Raw genomic sequence first — 21,004 nt, forward strand, 5'->3', positions numbered from 1 at the left:
GTAGGGAGCCCTGCGGAGCCGGGGCCTGGGCGGCGGCCGCGCGACGGACGGGCGGTCCGGGCGGAGGGGCCTGCGGGGCGGCGGCCGCGGGGGCCGCGCTCGAGTGGGCGCCGAGCGGGGCCGGCCGGGGGGGGAGCGGGAGCGCGAGCGCAGCGGCCGTGGCAGCGCCTGCGCGAGAGGCGGTGCGAGTCCGGGGCGCGCGCTGGAGCAACGCGCTGATTGGCCGCTCGGCGGTGGGGGGGCGGGCTCCGCCCCGGCCGGGCCGCCCATTGGCCAGGCGGCGCGCGAGCGGCGGGGAAAGGCGTGAGCGCGGCGGGCGGGGGCACTCGGGCCTGGGGGGCAGGGCCGTCCCCCGAGTCCCGCCCGCGGATTGGTGGTCGCGGGCAGGGGGCGGGGCGCAGGGGCCGCGCGTGAAGGCGGGCGGCGGGCGCTGATTGGCCGTGGGCGGCGGGGGCGGGCGTGCCCGGCCGAGGGTGGAGCGCGGCCGTCCCGGCCCCGCCGCTGCTGCCGCCGCCCCGATGCCGGCGGGCACCGAGCAGCCGGGGGGCGCCGCCGCCGAGCCGCCGCCCGCTCCGGGACCGCCGCCCACCGCAGACAGACCGCCGGCTTCGGGCCGCCGTCGTCCGCCGCCGCCGCCCGCCGCCGATCAGGGGGAGGAGTCCGGCGGCAGCCGGGTGCTGAGGGGCGGCCGGGAGCGCGGCCGCGCCGCTTCGGCCGCGGGGGGAGCTGCAGCCGCTGCCGCCGCGTCCCGCCGCCGTAAGGCCGAGTATCCCCGACGCCGGCGGAGCAGCCCCGGGGCGCGGCCCGCCGCCGAGCAGCCCGCCACCGAGACGCCGCCCGCGGCCAGGAAGGCCCCCCGGGCCGGGTGAGTCCCTGAAGCGCCGGGCTCCGCCCGCGCCTTCCGGGGGTCGCGGCCGCGAGTGGGGGGATGCGGGCGGCCTCTGCCCGACCCGCGCGAACGGGCCCAGGGCCTGGGGCCGCCTCCGGCCGCGGGGTGTCCCGCGCCGCCGCCCCTTTGTTCCGGCCGGGCTGAGCCGGCCCCGCCGGTCCCTTCCCAGGAAGGGCCGTGTCCCGGGAATCGCCGGCTGCGCAGCGCCCTCGGGCAGCCGCAGCTCTCCCGGTGTTCCGCGGCGCCAGCGCGGTCTGGCCCCGTCTGCCAAAGGTCTAGGTGAGCGAGGCGGTGGGATCTACCTTCCCGGGAGGCGATGCTGCATTCGCTGCACCTCCGGTCCTGAGCGGGACACCGGAGCCTTCGAAAGTGCAGTTGCTCTCCCCTGTCCTAAGCACAGAATTCCCCTGGATCACTCATAACTGTCCTGGGCATGGCTGGGCCTTTGCTGCTGGGTATTCCTGTAGTTCCCCTCAGCTTCCTGCGGCTGAAACAAGCCACCTTACCATGAGGGGTTGAAAACAATGACCTGATAGAGAGGCACCGCGACTTTGAGGAATTGGGGCTCATCTCCACATCATTCAGTTCCTTGTTGCTGCCCCCATCCCATCGAGTCTGGCTCTCACACTTGCTTTTGTGTTTTTTTCAGGTCCACAGATAAAGTTGCTGGTAAAGGTAAGAGTTGAATTATTCACTCCTGGTGTTGTGTTCCTTCTAGAAAGTCTGGGTTGTCCCATGGGTTAGCCCAATCCTCTTTTTTGGATCTTCCTTTCAAAGAATGTTTTAGTGCTGGGTGATGTGTAGTTCTTTCTGAGTCTCTCTCAAGACTGTGGAACTGTGATAAGCTGCTGCTGCTGTTGGCACATGCCCAACATTCAAAATCTCACTGTCCCAAAAAGCACTCGGGCTTTCCATGGCTGTTGGAGCATGAGGCTGAGCTGCTCCATGGTTTGACACCTCTTGTTGCACAGCACAAGTAGTCGGCAAATCCTGGCTTCACTTCTGTTCTGTGCTTAGAAATATAGGAGTAGATACTCAAGAGACCTGGGAAAGTTGTGTGGAAATCAGAGTCGTCAGATATTCACCCTTTTTCTTTTCTAGCTTTAGTGGATTGTGGAGTTTTTATGCTGATGTCTTCAGGGGTCAAAGAGAAAATTATTTAGAACTGGGGGCAGGAGTAGGGTCTGAACACAAAAGCCCCAGCTGTGGACATCTGCAACCTGGAGCAGAACTTTTGTTTTCCAGTGCACACTGTGAACTTTGTGCACCTATTTAACAATTCTTGTTAAAAAAAAAAAAAAAAAAAAAAAAAAAAAAAAGGCGCTAGAGGGCTTTGCTCCTTACCTGGTGATGACTTCTGAAACAGATCCAAGTCGAGGGCTTTGTGTAGTGTTGTTTTTTGATCTGGCACCAGAGAATTGTGGCAGAATGAAGCCCTGAGGAAAGGAGGTCACACACCTGTGCCGATGAATTCCCCTTTCTGCTGGAGCTGTCCGGGTTTGTTTGCCAGCAGCTCTGTCTCGGAGGCTGCTGTTATTCTCGTGTTTTGGTAACTCTTTAGCTTTCCTCCTACAAGTCTTTATTCCGTTTGGGTATGGAAATCCATCACAGTTCCAGCTGGCAAGGTGTGTTTTTACAGACTGAAGCAGAATTAACCACTGTGTGTTGAGTCCAGATCTTGCTTGTGTGTATTTACCCCTCACTGTGTACAGGGTGGGCAGCATAAGGTCAGAGCTTTAGGCTTTTATGTCAAAGCACAGTTGCTAAAATGTCTAAAAAAGTTTGGTTTCGTATGTGTATAGAGTTAAGACTTGCTTGGGTTTTGGTTTAAGGAGAAATATTTATTGGCAGTAGTAGAAAATAGGCAGAATATTCCCATTTTTACCCCAGGGAGTGAAAGTTGTCAGACTGAAATTCCTGGGTTTGGGGGCTCTCTGCACTCGAGCCATTTTAGCCTTTGCCTCGGCCTCTGAGAGTTTCAGCTGTGCTTCAAGGTGAGAGTGGAAAAAGTGTTTGTTAAACTTCTGGGGCTCATTTTTTCCCAATTAGATTTGCAGCCAAAATGATGGTAGGAATAGTTGTGTGGAAATTGGCACCGGGAAGTGCTGACTTCTGTGCCAGAGGAAATATATGCCATGGGGGGTGGGGGTTGTTTGTTTCTGGTTTGTTTTTTAGTCTACAGGAGCACAGAAGTGAGGAAGCTGCACTCCTGTGTCTTGGCTGCACGCTGGATGGAGCCCTTGTGCACCTTGTGCTCCTTGGAGAGGACCTGGAAACGGGCTGAGGAGTGTCTTCTTCCTTCCTTCCTTGGACAGGTTGTGCAGGAGCAGGAGGGGCTTCTCCCTCCTCCTCCTGTTGGGCTTTAGCAGAGGTTTTTGAAGGAGCCAGACCAGTGTAAGCAAGCAGCAGCTTTCCTTGCACCACAGAGTTTTTGGTAGCCAGGAGCCCCCTGTGAGCCTGGAAGGCATAATCTCATTTGTCCTTTCACCCTGCATGGAGTGGGGATAAGGTTCTGAGTGGTTCTGGTGAAGGTTTGGAATTCTGTGCTTGTGTTCCCTAATACAGAATTGATTTTTTTTTCTTTTTTTTTTTCTTTTTTGCATTGCAGTATTAGCCTTTACTGTCAACTGCTAAATCCAGTTTGGAATATTCCCTGGGACAGCCATGGTACAAAGCCATGGGATCAGGCTTTTCCTGCTTCCCCTTGACAGTTCTGGCTGTGCAGGTCTGACGGGGAGTTGAGAGGGAGATGAGAGCCGAAGGTGTGTGTGTGTTGTGTTGTGTCACGGCCCAAGTGTTACTGTCACCACGGGGGCAGCTGCAGTGTCAGCCTGTGCTCTCTGGCTATTCCCTGTTGCCTGCTTAGTCATGCAGTTGAAGGATTTCCCAACGTGTGCCTGCAGGAATATTGGATGCATAAGTAGAATGTTTAATCTCAGCTTACAAATGAATTTGTGTAGCTACAGTCGCTGTGTAGCAGAATTCATGTCTGCCTTCCCACAGCGCTCTGTAGCCTTGTGGGAATAATTTTCATTTTAGTTGGGAGAGTCACCTCCCTGGAAGCCTGTTCTCAAATCCAGGGGTTTTGCTAAGAAAACAGTTAGGTTTGGCAAATTTTAAAAAAGATGGAAAACTTTGAGACTCAGGAAGTGGCAAATGGGTTTGTACAGAGAGGACTCACATTATACCTTCTTAATGCTTCATGCTCCTTTTGGGAGCATTGCTTTCCCTTAAGGCTTTGTCGGTGTTTGGAGAAAGTAATGTCATTATTTAAAACCAAACCTTGTAAAAATGCACTGAATTTAAATAGCTCAGACTGCCCAAACCCTCCAAGGATTTTCCTGTATCCCATCTGTACAGTTCCACAGTGCTCTGGTGGGGAAGAGCCCTTTGAATGGAGCTTTGCACTTGGACATTTTTCCTGAGTTTCATTTTTGTCCATGCCATTATGAAGCCAGGTGTTTGGTGCCTTACCCACTGTGTGGTTGCTTCCTTAAATCTCAGAGGTGGTGTGCATTTGATGTGGTGCATTTATTTTTATAGCAGCTTTTTAACTTGGCAATTAATAGTTTTTCTTTTCACCTAATTGCACACATGTATTTTCTGAAATTGTCTGCAGGGTCAGTAAGAAGCTTCGAAATGCCTTATAAATCAAAGTTCAGCTCTGTTGAAAAGCAGAGCAGTGCCCAGAGTCGTGTCTTTTGGTTGTCTAAACAAAGCCACAACTTCAGTGTGAGTGTCCTTCCAGGTTTCCTTTTCTTGTCCTTTCTCCCAGGGACTGGCATTCACTCACGGTTTTTAATCGATTTTTGATGAAGGAAAGAGAGACAAAAAGTTATTCCAAATCTAGAACTTCCCATATTTTGGGCAAGGGTTTTGGTGATGGCTGATTCCAGCTGTTCCTGCAGCTGAACACTTGACAGACAGAAGTTTCCTGGTGCAGCCCTGACTCTTGGATAGGGACCAGGGACCCTGTTGGGAGGGTCTAGAATTACAAGCTTTTTCAGCTCATAACTCTGTATGTCTGTGATCTCTGTGGCTTGGTAAATAATTGATACATCTCCTAAGGAGGGGTTTGGGAGGTACCTGGGTATCTCAGCATGTAAACATGCCATGAATCTGTTGGACAGCTGAAGCAAAGGAAGTAGATGGAGAAGTCCTGGGAAAAGGCTTATGCAAGACTTTCACTTGAGAGGAGGGAATCAGAGCTGCTGGGTGAGGGGCATGCTCTGTCCAGGTGTGTTCTGAGGCAGGTCTGCTTCAGCTCTGCAAGCCTGATTTTTAAAATGATAAGTATTATCAGCTGAATGCCTGATCTTCCAAGGGCAGCAGTGTGTGCTATCCCTGGCAACACGGTAGTGGTTGAGGGGGGGGATTTATAGAGGATGGTTTCAAGTGTCTTTGGGTTTGATTTAGCTTTCAAAAATGAGATGTTCACCATGAGGACTGAGAACACGCAGCAGTCACCTTGAGATCTGCTAAAGAAAGCCAGGAGGGTGCAGTTCATGCTCTGATGGTGAGGTTTATATATGCTAGACAGCAGCTTGATGGTTTACAACACAGTGTGATGTCTCACATCCGGGATTCCAGGCTTTTCCAGCCAAATGTTGCTTATTCCCACCCTGTTAATCAAGGATCAGACAGTGAGTAATGCAAAGCAAACTACATGCTAGGAGAAAAAGGATCATTTGGTTCAGAAGGCTTGATGCAAAACTATAGATTGCAGGCTGGGAGGAATCAGAGAGGTTGTGGATTGCTCATCCCTGGAAGTATCCAAGGTCAGGTTGGACAGGGCTTGGAGCAGCCTGAGCTAGGGGAAGTTGTTGCTGCCCATGGCAGAGGTTGGAATGAGCTGAGATTTAAGGTCCCTTCCAGCCCAAAGCATTCTGTGATCAGCTGTAACATTTCAAAGGGCATTGAGTTCATGAAGGCCCAGTGTCACAGCAAGCGCCAAAAAGTGAGATCAAATGAACTGTACTCAGGAATTTTAGTTTTTAAGGGATTAAATTGCTCTCAAGACATTTCAGCCAGTTCTGTTATCTTGCCAAAGCATGTTTGGAGACCAGCCATGAGCCAAAAGGAAACCACCTGTACAAGCTGTAAATAAGTGTGGAGGCCTCAGGCTAACAGCATTTGTGATGCTTTTTGCTCTAGCACAGCACCAGAAACATCCAGCTCAGATCCCTCAGGGACATTGCCAGGTGTACAATTCCAATGAAGTATATGTTTGGGGGATTCTCTAAACATGACTTTTCACATGGCCCAACTTTGAAGCTGGCCTTTCATAAAGCACTTGCTGAGCTTTATGAGTGTCTCTTATTGTGCTTAGAGCCAGCAAATCATTGTCTTAGAAGCCTTTATTGAAGGGAAATACAAGCTGCTTTTAAATATTAGTGTCTTTCCTTAGAGGGAATGTGAGGAGAGTTTTAAGGGAAGGTCTCCTGAGGTGAGGGCCTGGGGAGTGTCCTGGCTCAGTATAGAAGGCTGAGTAGGTTCCCACAGCAGGCAGTGACACCTTGGGTTTTAGCTTTTATATTTTTCAGATTCTCTGCTACCTGGTATGTAACTCTGAAACTTCATATTAGGTGTTAGTAAGTTCTTTTCACAGGGTGGTTTGAAAAGACAATCCCTTCCCAGCTAGAGAATCAAGGACAACCATTACCCAAAAAGCATAAACGGTGGTGAAGAGAAGGGGGCAAGCCATGGGGTTGAGACTTCATGACCTGGAGCTATAACTGGACAATTGAACCCAATGTGTAGATGAACCCAAACTTAGAAAAGTGTAAAAAACTCATGACCAGGAACTGTCTTGGGTTCATCCTGGGTGTAGCCCTGGCCAGGCTCTTGTGCTGCCCAAGGTGTACCCTTTTGAGGCCTTTCAATAAATACCAATTTTATCCATTTAGCTCTGTCTAGGCTCTGTTCCAGATCAGCCTTTCTAGGCATCAGCAGGGGCTGCTGTGATTTAAAGAGAGGGTTTATGCATTTTGTACTCTGATGAAAGAGACTGCATCGGCTGTTTCAGCTCCCAAAGAAGAGAAGGAGGAGGAGGAGGAGGAAGTGTCCGGCGCGCTCAGCCATGGCTCTCCCGTGGGCACGGCCCGGCCCAGCCGGAGCTGGCGCAGCAGCCGGACGGCGGCCGCCCGCCAGCGCGACCCCGAGAACTCCCGCGCCTCCAGATCCAAGGCTGGCTCCCTGCAGCTCATCTGCAAGTCAGAGCCCAACGCCGACCAGCTGGAGTACGGTACGTGCCACGGAAGGCCTGGGGACAGTCAGGGCTCTGGGTGTCACTCTGGGCGTGTGGCTGTGCTGGCGTGGTGCTGCTTGTCACGGGTGCCTTCTGCCACCAGCACTCCCGGCTCTGAATGTCGACGGAGGTACCGTGAGACAGATGAGCTCACTGCAGCGAACACACTTTGAAACCTAATGGTGACTTTTCCTTTCAGTGGTCACAGACGAGCATCAGTCTCCAGATGGAGTCAGGTAGGACATGTTATTTTGTGGTGTTTCTTCCTATTTGGTGTCTCAAGGTGGGCCTGAGTCACTTGAAAATAAATGTTAGTGTGAAATGATCCATGAGGCTGACAGTAGCTCTGTCTCCTTTGGCCCCTCACCTTTGCAGTTCCAGTGTGCACAGATGTCAGGAGATACTGTGGAGAAATGGATAGTAAGATTTGATCTGGGCATTCCACCTGGTAGCTTTGTTGCTGTGGGTGGGTGGGTTCAGGAGAGGACACAGCTCTGCCTGGCCTGTTCTGGTTGTCACTCTGCTCCTTGGTCAGGGCAAGCTGTTACCTTTCCCCAGTCATGCCTGGATGAGGAAGTGCAGTGTAATAGTGTCCTTCCCATGCTGGGGAAAGGTGCACAGATATTCTTGCAGTAGTGGTCAAGCTGTTGCTGCCAAAGTCCTCTCTTCTCCTTTTCTCCCAACAGTGATGATGATGAGGAGATGCTCATCAGTGAGGAAGAAGTTCCCTTCAAAGATGATCCCAGAGATGAGACCTACAAGCCCCACCTAGAGAAGTATATTGGATTATGTACTTACTGGGGGTTTAGACCAAAAAAATATGGGCATGTTACCTGAATTAGCTTAAATGTCCCAAAGCACCTGTGCTAGTTGATCTGGTAGAATGGTTCTAAGCATTGCCTGCATTGGCCAGAACTGTGCTTCTCTCAGGGACTGAATCTTTTAGAGCCTTGCTGGCTGCTGGATGCTTCCCTATGCCTGGTTCTTACTTCTGCTTGAAAGAGGGACTTGAAGAATAGACCTGAACTTGGGTCCAATTTTTGTTTAAATCTCTGTAAAAAGCAGGCAGTGGGAAGAGTATTGGAGTAACGTGTTGTATTTGTGTCTTTGTAGGGAAGCACCAAAGCAAAGGAGAAAAGCTAGCAAGGGGAAGGAGGAAAAAGAAAGGCAGAAAGAGATTAAAGTGGAAGTGAAAGAAGAGAATGAGTTTCAGGAGGATGAAGAACCACCAAGGAAGTAAGTAAACTCTGCAGTTATGCCAGTGTGTGCTGTGTGTTTTGCATTCTTGCTGGTGTACAACAGTGTTTAATTGTTGTTGGTTCCCCCCATCCCCCACCTCCTCCTCTGGGCCTGACAGCTGATGGGGCAGCACTGTTTATCCTGTGCCCTCACGTCTTGCCTGTCTTCAGCCACAAAAAAAATCAGAGTTTAGCTTAAGTGGAGGGGTTTTTCATTATCCTGTGGTTAGTCAGCCTCCCTGGGTGTGACCACACAGTGGGAAATTCTTCAGGGTGTCCTTACAATGGGTTTGTTGTGATGCCTGAAGTGGATCCCGAAAGCCAGTGGGAGAGGGCAGCATTCCTGCTATGTGCTGGGGGCAGACACTGGGATGTCTTGTCACTGGAATACCTTGTGTGTGTGGTAAGTGTCCTTTTTGTACAGTTAGGACTTCACCAGAGCTCAGGAAAATCAGCTGTTTTCCCCTTGCTTTCGAGAAGTAAAACAATAAACTTTTGCCACCCAGTCAGTCGCCAGTGGCCCGACACCTTCTGGTGTGTGCTGTCCCTGGAACTCGTGGCTGAAGCATTCCTCCTGGTGCAGAGAGAGATGGGTTTATGTGACTGTGTCAAAGCCATTCTTTGGGATAATGTGAGGGGAAAAAAAGTAAAAGGAGCTGGTTTTGTACCTCAGCTCCTCTCTGAGTGGTTGGAACAGCCCGGGCTCCCTCTGCTGACCTGCTGCACACTGGTGGTGTAATTTCTCTTGCTGTTTCTGAGCTGCTGCTGATTCACAGTGGAGAGGAGTGAGGAGGCTGATATTTTGAGAATATTTTTGTCTGTTGGAGACTGCTTTCTGAGGCTTGAGGTTTTGTTGTTTGAATCAGACACTACTTTTTGTGTGTAATAAAACCTGTGTCTTCTGAGGGCTTGGCTTGAATGCTGAGTGTGTGTTCAGCATGTTCCTGGCTTGCCATCAATACAGATGTCTCAGTAGAGTCTAGAAAATACTTCCATCAATCTGCTCCAAGTGTCTCTGCAGCAATGGGATCAGGCAGGCAGAGCTGGGCAGAGCTGTGGTTTGGGAGGCTGCAGTTTACATGTGAGCACAGGTCTGCTCAGACAGAGCCTAGATTTTTGTTTTGACAGGTACAGAAGCTGCTGTGGCTAATTCAGAGCCCTGCAAAATAGCTGCTGGATCATTAATCCCGTTCTTCCTGATCAGGCAGATGGATGTTTTCCCATGGTGTGGAATGTTCCCCAGCAGAGCAGAGGAAACAGGGTGCACTGTTGGTTCTAGAGCGTGTTGGCAGAATTACATGTTTATGAAAAATGCAGTAGGAAATGGGAAGCATTGAGAGAGCAAACCATGTGAAGCATTTATTTCTCTGGAATTCTCCATCTTTTGAATCTGTCTCCAACTTGCACTCAGGTTTTTTTCCAGACCATGCAGTTAATGAGGCAATACAGCATATACTTCAAAGTCTCTGTGCACTGCTAATGTAAAGAAGCTTCTCTCAGTTCTGTTTCTGTATCCCTGTTACAGGAGGGGAAGGAGGAGAAAGGATGACAAGAGCCCAAGGCTGCCCAAGAGAAGGTAAGTGATCCTCTCAGCCCAGTTCTGTTCTGCAGACTTGCTTCCCTTGTGTCCTGCGTGCAGACAAGGATTGTCCCAAAGCCATCTCTCTGCTGTAAAGGGAATAAAAACCAAAACCAGCAGCATGCCTTGTCTTCCCTCTTCTCCTTCCCCTGTAGGTGTTGGTTTAATTTCTTCCAAGGGAACTCGCCCCCTGCCCATTTCTCAGTTGATCCCTCCCATGGCATTGCCCAGCAGTAAGGAATTGCTTTGGGATTTCTGTGTCTCCTGAGGTTTTCCCAGCTCTAGGGAGAGCCTGCAAGTAGTGGCAGGAGAAGAGGTGGCTCTTGGACAGCAGCTGTGTCACAGCCCAGGCAGGGGTTTTGGAGCAGTGGTGCTTTGCTGTGCTTGCACTTGTTATTTGTGGCATGAGACGCATCAGCCCCTCACAGACACAGAGAATTGTGATTCTAAATAGAATATATCTAGAATCTTTATCTATGGAATCACCTGATCATAGAAGTAGCCAAGCACTCTGCCCCTCTCCTTGCTGATTTCCCAGGAAGAAGCCTCCGATCCAGTATGTCCGCTGTGAGATGGAAGGCTGCGGCACGGTCCTGGCTCACCCGCGGTACCTGCAGGTTGGTGGGGCTCTTCCCTTCCTCTGTGGCACGTGGGAGGGCAGGGAAGGGATGCTTGGAACAGGCAGCCAAGCCTCCACTGGCACTCACACCCCTTCCTGATACTGTCATTTTGGAAGGCTTCATTGTGGCCAGTTATAGCCGTGTGTGTGAATGTCTGTCAAGTTGCTGGTTGTCCATGTGTGTTTTATTTTCCAGTGGAGATGTAAACTTGAGTGAGCCCCAGCTGTTCACTCAGCCATGAACAGTCTCCAAACATCCACTCTTTCTTTCCAGCATCACATAAAATATCAGCACTTACTGAAGAAAAAATACGTGTGTCCTCATCCCTCCTGTGGTCGGCTCTTCAGGCTCCAGAAGCAGCTCCTGCGGCATGCCAAACATCACACAGGTACAGGGGGGTGGGAAATAGATGCAAACTCCTCTTCAGGTCAGTAAACAGATAGAGGGAAAATGGAAAAGCCTCTGGGACTTCTGCAGAGAAGCCAAGTCAGGTGGCATAGATTTGCAGCAGCAGGGTATTACTGTCTTCTGGATTATCATCTTTTAAGCAAAGGAAAGAAATAGACTATAGAGGTTTTAATTCTCCTTCTGGCAGGCATCACTCAGGGGCTCTGTAGAGGAATAAACCTCTACAGATAAAGTCTGATTTATCCCAATTTGCCAGTCTTTCAGTTTTGGTCAGAGTGGATAATTAGCTGTTAGGAGAGTCTTAATCGTGCCTCGCCTCTCCAGATCAGTGGCTGTGGTGCGTTGTGGGACACCTCCTCCTCCCAGAACTTGTAGTTCTGCTCCTTCTTGGGCAGCTTTACCTGCACCACCTGAGAGTTGGGAAAGGGGGCAGGTCTGTGGGAGAGCAGTGCTGCAACTTGTGTTGTCTTTCAGATCAAAGGGATTACATCTGCGAGTACTGTGCCCGGGCCTTCAAGAGCTCCCACAACTTGGCAGTGCACCGGATGATCCACACGGGCGAGAAGCCCTTGCAGTGAGTACCTCTGCCTCTGCCTCACCCTCCTGCTCTGAGGGACCCCCAAAACACCCATTTCAGAGCAGCTCTGAAGTCAGGCTGGAGCCTGTTCCTGGTGTCCCAGCTCTCTTTGAACACACATGGTGTCACCTGCTCCTCGGGGCCGTGTCTCTTGGTATGGATCTGGGGAACGTTAGCCCTCAGTAAATAAAATCAGAGCTGGAGCTGCAGTGACATTAGGGAGCCCCTGCTGTTCTCCTGAGAGCTGCCACCTTGCTACTATTGTCCTTATGGGTGTGTGTGGATGTCCCTTTGTTGTGACCTCCTCGTTGTCCCCTCCCAGGTGTGAGATCTGCGGATTCACCTGCCGGCAGAAGGCTTCCCTCAACTGGCACATGAAGAAGCACGATGCAGACTCCTTCTACCAGTTCTCCTGCAATATTTGTGGCAAGAAATTTGAGAAGAAGGACAGCGTCGTGGCCCACAAAGCCAAGAGTCACCCCGAAGTGCTCATTGCTGAAGCACTGGCTGCCAACGCGGGTGCCCTGATCACCAGCACCGATATCCTGGGCACTAATCCCGAGGCCATTGTGCCGCCCACAGATGGCCAGGGCCTCCCGCTGCTCCCTGACCCCCTGGGCAGTGCTCCCCCAGCAGATTGCCTGCTGCTGAGCCCGGAGGGGATGCCAAAGCCCTACTGTGGCGGGGCAGAGCGAGTGAGCCTGGTGGCTGACGGCAAGCTCTTTGTGGGCAGCGGCAGCAGCGCGAACCCAGAGGGGCTGGTCATGAACACAGAGATGCTGGGAGCCAGCACCGAGGTGCTCATTGAAGATTCAGACTCCACTGGACCCTAGTGGCAGGGGAACATCTGGGTGCTGGGACAGTTGGGACTCTGTATTTAAAAGGAAAAGGAAAAAAAAAAAGGAGGAGGCACTTACTGAAAGAGAGGAAAGTTAAACAAAACTTACAATACTAGTAAATAACCGAAGGGTCTGCTCCCCTCCAGCGCGGATCACAGCACATCCTCTTTCTCCCAACCACTTCTCTCTCCCACGGCCCCTTTGTGGAAAGGGGCACGTGCTGCCATTGCCAGAGCAAGTTGGATTGAGCGGCGGATTTCTCCAAGGGAGGGGGCACTGCCGAAACCCCTCGCTCTACCCCAAAGCAGTTGCCTTTCTGGCTCCTTGGCGTGGCCCCACTGGCAAACTAAAAAGCGTTGGACGTGCTCTGGAGAAGTTCCTTAGGACTCCCTCTGCCCCTGGTCCCTACTTCTATGCACCACTGCACTCTGGTCCTTGCAGTCTCCTCCTTCCTGGCCGGGGCTGGGAGTTTGGCACTTTAGCCCCTCGGCAGGGTGAGCTGTGAAGCAGCAGTGCACATCCCGCTCCCACCACGCTCCCCTGCTCCAGCCCTGGCAGGAAGTGGAGGGAGGGAACGCCCTGGCTCGTAGATCATGTTTGCTTGGAGAGGCCCGGGGGCTACAGGAGCCCTGCGTGGGAGAGGCAAGGAGGAGCATCCCAGTTTGACGACAGTAATTTGCACTTTGAACATGCTTCGTTTTTGTGTTGTGGTAACAAGATTCCTTATTTATTGTTTGAAAAAGGGTCGGTATTTTTTAGTTCTGTTCTTAGGGGCGGGGGTGGAAGGGGTTCAGGCTGTTTCCCAGTAGGCTCCAGTGCAGGGAGCTCCAGTGCCATTGTGCCAGCAGCTGGGAGAGCTGAGGTGAAGGCAGCGCTCTGGAGTCAGATGTGTCTTGCAGCTTTTGCAGAGTAGAGGGAGAGCCCCTGGAGAAGAGCCTGTGTGCAGTGGGAGTCTCTGCAGCAACGTGTTAGCAGGAGGATGAGGTGAGTGATGGGCTGGCTGTCCCTCCCTCCCAGCTCCGGGTGAGCTCCTTGCATTAAATGCCTGTTTTGCCTCCAGCCTTTTGGGGAAGGACATTGTTAGCCAGGAACTTGTTCCTGTGACTTGTGACTCTTGGGACAGCCGTGAGCTACTTGCTGCTGGGGGATGTGGTGCTCCTCATCCAACTCTGCCTCTCTTTTCCAGGTCTAGACAATGACACAGTTAGCAGGGACTGGATATGGTTTTCTCAGGCTTGTTTATCCAAGGCAATAGATTGATGTGGGACTACGGGGCTGTCAGCTTTTCTCCCTGCCCTCATTTTGAGGGGGGATTGTGTAGCTGTGTTCTGAAAGCTTCTCTTTTCTGCACAGACACCCCAGCTTTCCCTGAAACGTGGCGGGTCAGGTGTTGCCTGCTGGTGTAGTTAGGGCAGCTTTGAGCCCTTGGAAAAGTTTACATAGGATAAGATGTGTCTGCTATGGAGACTTGGATTTTTTTTGCTCTTCTCTGAAAGTTTGTGTGGAGATTCAGTGGCCTTGAATTCGTAGCGGCTTTGGAAGAGGTGAAGAATAACCTGTTTTTTGTTTATTTGCTTGTTTTTTGGTTGGGTTTCTGGGGTTGGGCGCAGAGCTGAAGTATCTTGTCTGAGCACAAGATCAGCTGAGTTGGTCTGTAGCACACAGCAGCTTGTTGAAATCGGGTACCTGGGGGTCTGGAAAATGGCAATAAAACGTGGAATTTAATTGGATTAACAGGAAATTGACTCTGAACACCCACTCTGTCCCCTGTGACGCCTGGAAATCCAGCTGTGGCCCAAACATGCTGGCTTTTCTCAGGCTGTTTGTCCTGGTTTGCCCCCTCCCACCCTTCCTCCTCCCCCTTACACTGATACCTTTGTCAGAGCAAGTCGAAGCACTTCCTGGTGTTGGGGCGGATGGAGGCTGAGCAGTTGGGTGTCCTTTGCCCTGGGCGTGGGCATCCCATGGTCATGCTGTGGCAGCAGCTTGGCTCACGTGAGGGCTCAGCACACCTGGTGGCAGGTCCGTGGTAGAATGGTGTTAAACTGAACCAGTTCCTTCAGTTGAGATGATCCAGTGTCTTGCTTGGATTGCTTTACTGTGGTTTCCAGCAGGAAACTTTCTGGGTGGCAGCTGATCCCCTCTCCTTGCAGGCTAGAGAGGGGCAGCACTCTAGGGGCACTTGATGGCCCTTGGGGCAGGTTGGCTTTGTCCTTCTGACATGGTGCTGCTGGAGCTGTGTCTCTGCTGGCCCCTGTGCCTGTGGGAGGTGCAGGGGGGACAGAGCCTTGCACAGAACACTAAAGGAGAGCTCGGGGGTTTGTTGGTCGAGGAATGGCACTAAAAGGCCTTTGGGCCAAGGGCTTGCCCACCTCTGGTGACCCAGCACTTGGCTACAGGCTGGGGGAGGCTGCCTCGTCCCACGTCCACCCCAGTGGAGCAGGGTTTGCCCCTGGCTGCACTTCTGGGATGCAAAATCAAACATTTCTTTTGCTTCCCAGCCTGGACACCTCTGATCCCTGCCTCTCCCTGCCTTGTCCTTCCATGACACCTCTTGTAGCTCTCCCTTTTCTTTTTCTGGCCGTGGCCAGGTGCCTGTCTGTCCTCTAACCACAGCCTGCTCGCCCCTGATGCAGGAGAGATGTGTAGCTCCCTTCCCATGCCCCTCTGAAGCCCTAAAACTGACACAGCCCTCCTGCAGCTCTTCCTCCCCTTGATGTCTCTCCTTCACTCGCATGCAGTTTGCTTCAATAAATTATTGTAGTAGTTTGCAATAAACTTTTTTGTATTTTTTTCCCCTGTATTTATTTTTTTTTCTCCTCCTGGGGAGGGATTGGAGGGGGCACGAGGCCCTTTGGCATGGGCAGCACTTGAGGGACCCTGGGCCACTGGGCTGGGGGCTGCTGTGGCAGGGGTTCCCCAAGCTCAGCAGCTTCTGCAGTAGCCACAGGGTGGCAAGGAGGCTGCTGGGCATATGGGGACCCCCCAGCCCTGGGACCCCTAGCCAGGCACACTGTGGTATTTCATGGGAAGCTGCTTTTCAATTCCTGGGGTTTTTCTCACTCTTGATCTGGGTAATGCATAACCAAAATAAACATACTGAGGAAAAACCAACCCAACCCGAAGGGCTGTTTTTGTCTTGGTGTGTGCAGCTCAGCTGTGGGGTGGCTGGTGTTGTTCTGGGGTGGTTGGGATATCTTTCCTTATCTGCACCCCCTCTTTAGGGCAGGACCCCTCTGGGGAAGCAGGGTTAGAAGCATCTGGCACAGATCCTTCTGCCAGGGTTTGGGTTGCAGTTTGGCTTGGGGCTGCTGCGGGATCTCCAGCCTGGGGGCTGCCCTCAAGCATTGCTTGGCCCTGTTCAGGCTCCAGCCGGCTGCCGGGCTGAGGTGTTGAGCAATGTCCGGGCTTTGCTCACCTCTTCCCGGCAGTGGATTCCCGCGCTCTGGAATGAGCCGAGGGCTTAGCGTGCTTCTAATCTCACTGTGTGGCTGGGAGGGAGGAGTGGGTCAGACGGGGCTGGGAGGCTGTTGCTGCTGCGCCAGACAGTTCTGGGCAAGGCACTGGGAGTAGCGATGCGTGGGGGAATTAGGGAAATAATCTGTCGCTGTTGATCCCAGAGGCGGGAATTTGCAGCGTCGTGCCAGGCCCCAGGCACGGAAGAGGGGGAGAACCAGGCCAGCGGACGTGTGAGCGGAGCTCCCGGCTGGAATGCACCAGCTCAGCAAGGGATTGTCCTCGCCGGGCCAGGCGGCTGCTGCGCCCGGAGCCTGGTGGCAGTGACAGCTGCCCGGACCATGGCGGCCGCAGAGAGCCCCTCCGCTGCCCTCCGCCGCCGCGACCTCTGCAGCCGCGGCATCCGCCTGGCCGGCAAGATGCGCGCGGATGTCGTCGACCTCCTGGACGCCTACGTGAGTTTGCCCTGCTCCTTCTGGCTGCCGCGGGGCTGGGAGCACCGCTGGGATCTGGGCAGCTGTGCTGGGGTGCGAGTACCCTGACCCACGGCAGGGATGGGGCATGGAGTCCTGCCGGATCCGGGCCTGCTCACACCTGGGCGAGACTGGGGCAGCTTGCGCTGCCCCGACACCCGCAGGGCTCAGGGCTGGGGATCCCCCCACGTGTGTCCTGCCTCCGCTGATCCCCGGCGGGTCTCACCCTGCAGGTGGAGCAGCAGGGCTTGGATGCCTCGGCCAGTGTGGCAGCAGTGGAGGGGGTGCCGCTGGCGGCGGTGGAGCGCTGGGACGAGCAGACGGGCACCCAGCGGCTGCTGGAGAACCTGGCGGCCTACCGGGCCTTCCGCGCCCTGCTGGCCCAGATGCTGGAGGAGCAGCGGGAGCAGCTGGGTGAGGCCGACGCGGGCCTGGGCCGGGCGCTGGCGGCTGTCCTGCTCCAGGTCTCGGCCTTTGCCTACCACCTCGAGGAGCTGCTGCGGCTGGAGAGCCGCGGGATCCCCGGCGAGGAGGGGGACGAGGAGGAGGACGGGCCGCCGCCCCCGCCGCGCCTCAGCCTCTTCGAGCGGAAGCTGCGGGGCCTCGGCGTGCTGCGGGAGCTGGCCCAGTGGGCCGTCAGGTCCGTGCGGGACCTGCGGCAGCTCGCCAAGCCCAGCTCGGCCACCGGCACAGCCCCTGGCCTGCCCGAGAGCCCCTGAAGGCAAGCACAGGGTGGGGAGTCTTGGGTGCCCCTGGGGCTCCTTGCCCACCTCTCAGAGGGCAGCTGAGAGAGAAGGAGGGGACGTGGAGGGGAGGGACCATGCCATTAATCCCCATGCTTTTAATGCTGCTCCCTTTGGGGAAACTGAGGCACAGGCTGCAGTCTACCCTGGAGGGAGCAGGGATCCTCAGGGGTCCTTGGGCTCTTCCTACTGGGCAGTTGAATTATGCCCCAGGAAGCAGCTTTGCTGCTCACCCCAGGGCCTAGAGGCATTAGCAATGCCCTTCTCTTTGGAATTTGGACACTGCCTATGGCAGGCAGATGCTGCCTTGGGGCTCTTGTGGATGCAGGGCAGGAGCTAAGGGACAGAAAAGCATCACCGGGTGAAAGGAGTCTTGGGACCTGCCCCCCAGCTGCAAGGCACAAGGCTTTGCCGCCTGCACGTGGACGCTCCTTCTGCCCAGCTTGGTTGGCTGCTCATTGGATTTCTGCTCTAACTGCTTGGGGGCTTTTTGAGGAGGGGGGAAGCAATCAGGAGGGGGAATTCTTAATTGCTTCGACATGATAATAGAGAGGATCTTTTAACTGAAAGTGGATCTTTTAGCTATGATTGGGAAGCCCTTCTGCAAGGGGGTTAGTGCCTGCAGGGCTTATTTTAGGACTGGGAATGGCATGGGCAAATCTAACAGCCCCAACCACATTGTTCATCCTGTGGAGTGCTGAGATGTTTCACAGCTTCCTGGGTCACAGTTCTCCTGCCGACTGGATGTGATGGCTGCCGTGTGAATAAAAGGGCTGGGAGATCTACCAGGGTGATGTACTTCTTGGGGGAGGTGGGGCAGCTCACCAGGAGGCTGGGCTGCCCAGTTCCCACTCCAGGGAAGGGTCCATCCCAGAGGGGTGAGAGGTTTGGGGGGATGTGACCCACTGGGAGGTCATGGGGGAGATGAAGGAGCTGGGGATGAAGGAGATGGTGGGTCACTGTCCTGGTGTGGCCCTGCCTTCTTCCCTGGCCTGTGAGAGGACAGCAGCATGGGGGGAGACCAGGGCCACAGAGCCAGGAGGAGGCTGGGGACGTGCCCGGCCGGCTCTGCACAAAGCGGCTTTGTGGTGGCAGGTTGGGACAGCACCGGGCACAGCGCCTGCCCCAGCACCAGCAGCGTCTGCACAGGCACGGCACCTCTGGGTGACAAAGAGCAGCCCGAGGCTGAGCCCCCAGTGGCATCCTGCCCACCCCACCGACCCCACAGGGCCGCAGGGTTGGGGCAAGCGTGGTTTGATGTGGGTTTTTTTATCAGTGGTGCCTGAGAGGAAGAACCTGCACCTTCTTCATTTCCACTTACTGCCTGCCCTCAGCTGCCTACAGCTCAGACTGGATTATTTCAATCTTTATGCTTCCCTGCACTGGGGAATAACAATTTATGGCCTTTATTTTTTTCAGGATTAGTCAAAGCAAGTCTCCTTTCTGACAAGTATTTTTCTTGCCTGCTGCTGTGTGCTTGAAGCCACCTTGCTCTTCTCCCCTTGCACCCTCCAGCTCAGCAGTGGCCGGATGCTCACACCCTCCTCACCTTCTTGGGGGTGGGTAGGGACGTCTGGAGTGTGTCCTTGAACCTCACCACCCGACCAGGTGGGAACAGACCTCTTTTCTCTGGCAGCACAGGCCGGGTAGGAGGTGACCTTCAGATCCCAGGGAGCCGGCCAAGGCTGCAACCCGATCCTCCCACATCAGCTGCTGGCAGAGAGCTCAGCTCCAGGCTGCACTTGCACTCCAGGGTGAAAGCAGCAATGGAGACCAAGGTGGACAATGGTGTTGCCCCAGGGATTTCCCTGGGCTTTTGCAACCTTCCTTATTCCTTCCCTGTTAGCTTGCCAGCTGGGTGCACCTGCATTTGTGGAGCAGCCACCATGCTCAGGAATGGCCACCCTATCCAGACACAATGGGAAAAAGCAATCCATTAATCCAAACCTCCACGCTTTGGCTGAGCAAGAGGCTCCAGCTCCCGGCCTTGCCCTGCCAGCCAGCCCCCACCATGCCGTGCAGAGGCGGTGACGTCTGAGCTGGCTGGGATTTAATGCTATTTTTCAGCTGCAGCCCTGAGGGAATCACCAGTGAAGTGATTTGGCGAGGACAAGGGCGCCCGACAGCTGAGCTCCCATGGTGCCAGGAGGCCCTTGGATTTGCTCTGCCATGGATTGAAGTGAAGTTGATCCGAGTGGCTGAAGGCAAATGAAGCTGTTTGTTTTAGAATCAGAAAGTAGGAGTTTGAGGGGAGGACATTTGTACCCGTGTGCTTAATGCTGCTGAGGACCCCTGCAATGGCCTCCTGCAAGCTGAGAACCCACCAAAACCATCCAGCTTTGTGCTTTGGGAAGAGAAAAGGGATTTGTAGTGCTGGTGGGAACAGGGAACTGGGGTGGGGTGGGAGGGAGGGAGAGGTGCACTCCTAAATTGCAGCAGGGATGGAGCCACCAAAAGCAACCCATGGACGTGTTTAATTTCAAAATAATAAATGTTTTTAGGGCTTAACGTGTGGCTGGGCATGCTTTGTGGGGTTGGAAAGGTTTTGAGCTGGCCGAGGCTGCTCCATGACCTCAGCCGCTCCCTGACCTCAGCCCTTGGTGCTGGGTGAGAATGGATTTGCTCCTTGCCCAGAGGCCGGTGGGATTCCACTGTGCTGGTCCCACTGCTTCACCCACGGTCCCACATCAGTGTTGCAGTGCTGGCTTCTGACTTCTTGATCCTGAGCTGGAGCTGAGGTGGGTGGATATTCACCAACACTTTCCTTTTTTAATAGCAGGAAAGCCTTTTCCTCCTGTCTGAGTCAGTGGAAAGGATTTCCCCGGATTTCCCCCGTCGTAGCCTTGGCTGCACTTGTCTGCCTCAAAGGAACAGGTGAAAACCCAGAGGAGTGGCTCTCTGTGACTGCTTTCCTGGGAAGGGCCAGGAGACCTCCCTTCTTGCAGGAAAATGTGCCTCAGGTGTAGCCCCATGTGTATATCCAAGTGTGAGCTGGAAAAATGAGAACTTTTGTGGTTCACCTCATCCTCTCTCACCACAGTGCCTGCCAGCTGGCATCACCGCAGTCAGTCCCCACCTGTTCCCCTTTTTCTTCCCTTTGTTTTTTCCTCTCTTTTGGATCTTGTCTAATGGTTTCTCACCACAAGCACCACTGGCAGGCACTCAGCAGGATGGGCAGTGCCTGGAAAACAGGTTTGTCCGGAGAGGAGCTTTACCACCTGCCTGGGGATGAGTTGCCTCCAAGCTGAGGTGGACCATGGACTGGGGGATTTCCTGCACTGCCAAACCTAGGGCACAGGAGCAATTTGCACATTTCTCCCGAATCAGGAAAGTCCAGGTGTTTCATATACAAGGAAATGAGTGTTAGGTGTGTCTGAGCACAGGAACACAAAAAGAGGTGAGACCAGTCTGTCATCAATATCCTGCCATTCAGGGCTGTTCTGGGAAGCTGCTTATGGGGCTCCGTGGAAGAACAAGCTCAGGAATGTTTTTCTGGCCTGTGCAGGGAAGGGCCAGCACTGGCTGCTCCAGTCTGAGGGTTGCACAGGGGTGCGCACGTCACAGCAGGGGCAGCCAGGCAGCCGGGAGAGCTGGGGTGCAGGAGCTGGGATTACAGCCCACGTGCTCCTCAGACACGAGGCAGTTTTGGGCTTTGAAACAATTTTGTGTGTCACGGGTCACAGGCAAGAGCAGCTCAGGGGGCCACTTCCTGAAGAAGCTCTTGGACCGCATTTCTATGACACAGCACATGGAGCAATTTCTGTGACCCACCAGCACCCTGAGACTCTTGCTGGCAGGCAGCGACTGGGGGGTCCCCACAAGGATGGGGACCATCCTTGTGCACACCAGGTGCTCCCCGGGCTGCACACCTGGTTAGGAGTACGGGGGGCTGCATCGTGGGGGTACGGGGACAGTGGGAGGGTTCCCAGCGGAAC

General features: G+C 54.0%; 2 protein-coding genes across 5 annotated transcripts; both read left to right on the forward strand.

Annotated features, from left to right (window-relative positions):
* Window positions 1-503: 503 nt before the first annotated feature.
* On the forward strand, window positions 504-15,190 carry ZFP91 (ZFP91 zinc finger protein, atypical E3 ubiquitin ligase). 2 transcript variants are annotated; one of them, XM_059848704.1, is made up of 11 exons: window positions 504-865; window positions 1,539-1,564; window positions 6,915-7,133; window positions 7,336-7,372; window positions 7,823-7,912; window positions 8,250-8,372; window positions 9,900-9,950; window positions 10,492-10,570; window positions 10,847-10,961; window positions 11,456-11,555; window positions 11,881-15,190. In XM_059848704.1, the coding sequence occupies exons 1-11, from the start codon at window positions 519-521 to the stop codon at window positions 12,389-12,391; spliced, it is 1,698 nt and encodes a 565-aa protein (XP_059704687.1). In that variant the 5' UTR covers window positions 504-518; the 3' UTR covers window positions 12,392-15,190. The 2 variants fall into 2 exon arrangements, with proteins under 2 accessions (XP_059704687.1, XP_059704688.1); XM_059848705.1 differs by lacking the exons at window positions 504-865; window positions 1,539-1,564 and adding an exon at window positions 3,519-3,651.
* Window positions 13,241-19,577, forward strand: CNTF (ciliary neurotrophic factor). Of its 3 annotated transcripts, none has more exons than XR_009486826.1 (4): window positions 13,241-13,381; window positions 16,018-16,308; window positions 16,560-18,628; window positions 18,706-19,577. XR_009486826.1 is itself a non-coding variant. In XM_059848706.1 (3 exons), exons 2-3 carry the CDS (start codon window positions 16,195-16,197, stop codon window positions 17,043-17,045), a joined length of 600 nt encoding a protein of 199 aa, XP_059704689.1. In that variant the 5' UTR covers window positions 13,241-13,381; window positions 16,018-16,194; the 3' UTR covers window positions 17,046-19,577. The 3 variants fall into 3 exon arrangements, 1 of the variants encoding a protein (XP_059704689.1); XR_009486827.1 differs by having other exon boundaries at window positions 18,711-19,577; XM_059848706.1 differs by having other exon boundaries at window positions 16,560-19,577.
* The last annotated feature ends 1,427 nt before the right edge of the window (window positions 19,578-21,004 follow it).

Source organism: Haemorhous mexicanus, chromosome 6 (assembly GCF_027477595.1).
Source record: "Haemorhous mexicanus isolate bHaeMex1 chromosome 6, bHaeMex1.pri, whole genome shotgun sequence".
Taxonomy (NCBI): Eukaryota; Metazoa; Chordata; class Aves; order Passeriformes; family Fringillidae; genus Haemorhous; species Haemorhous mexicanus.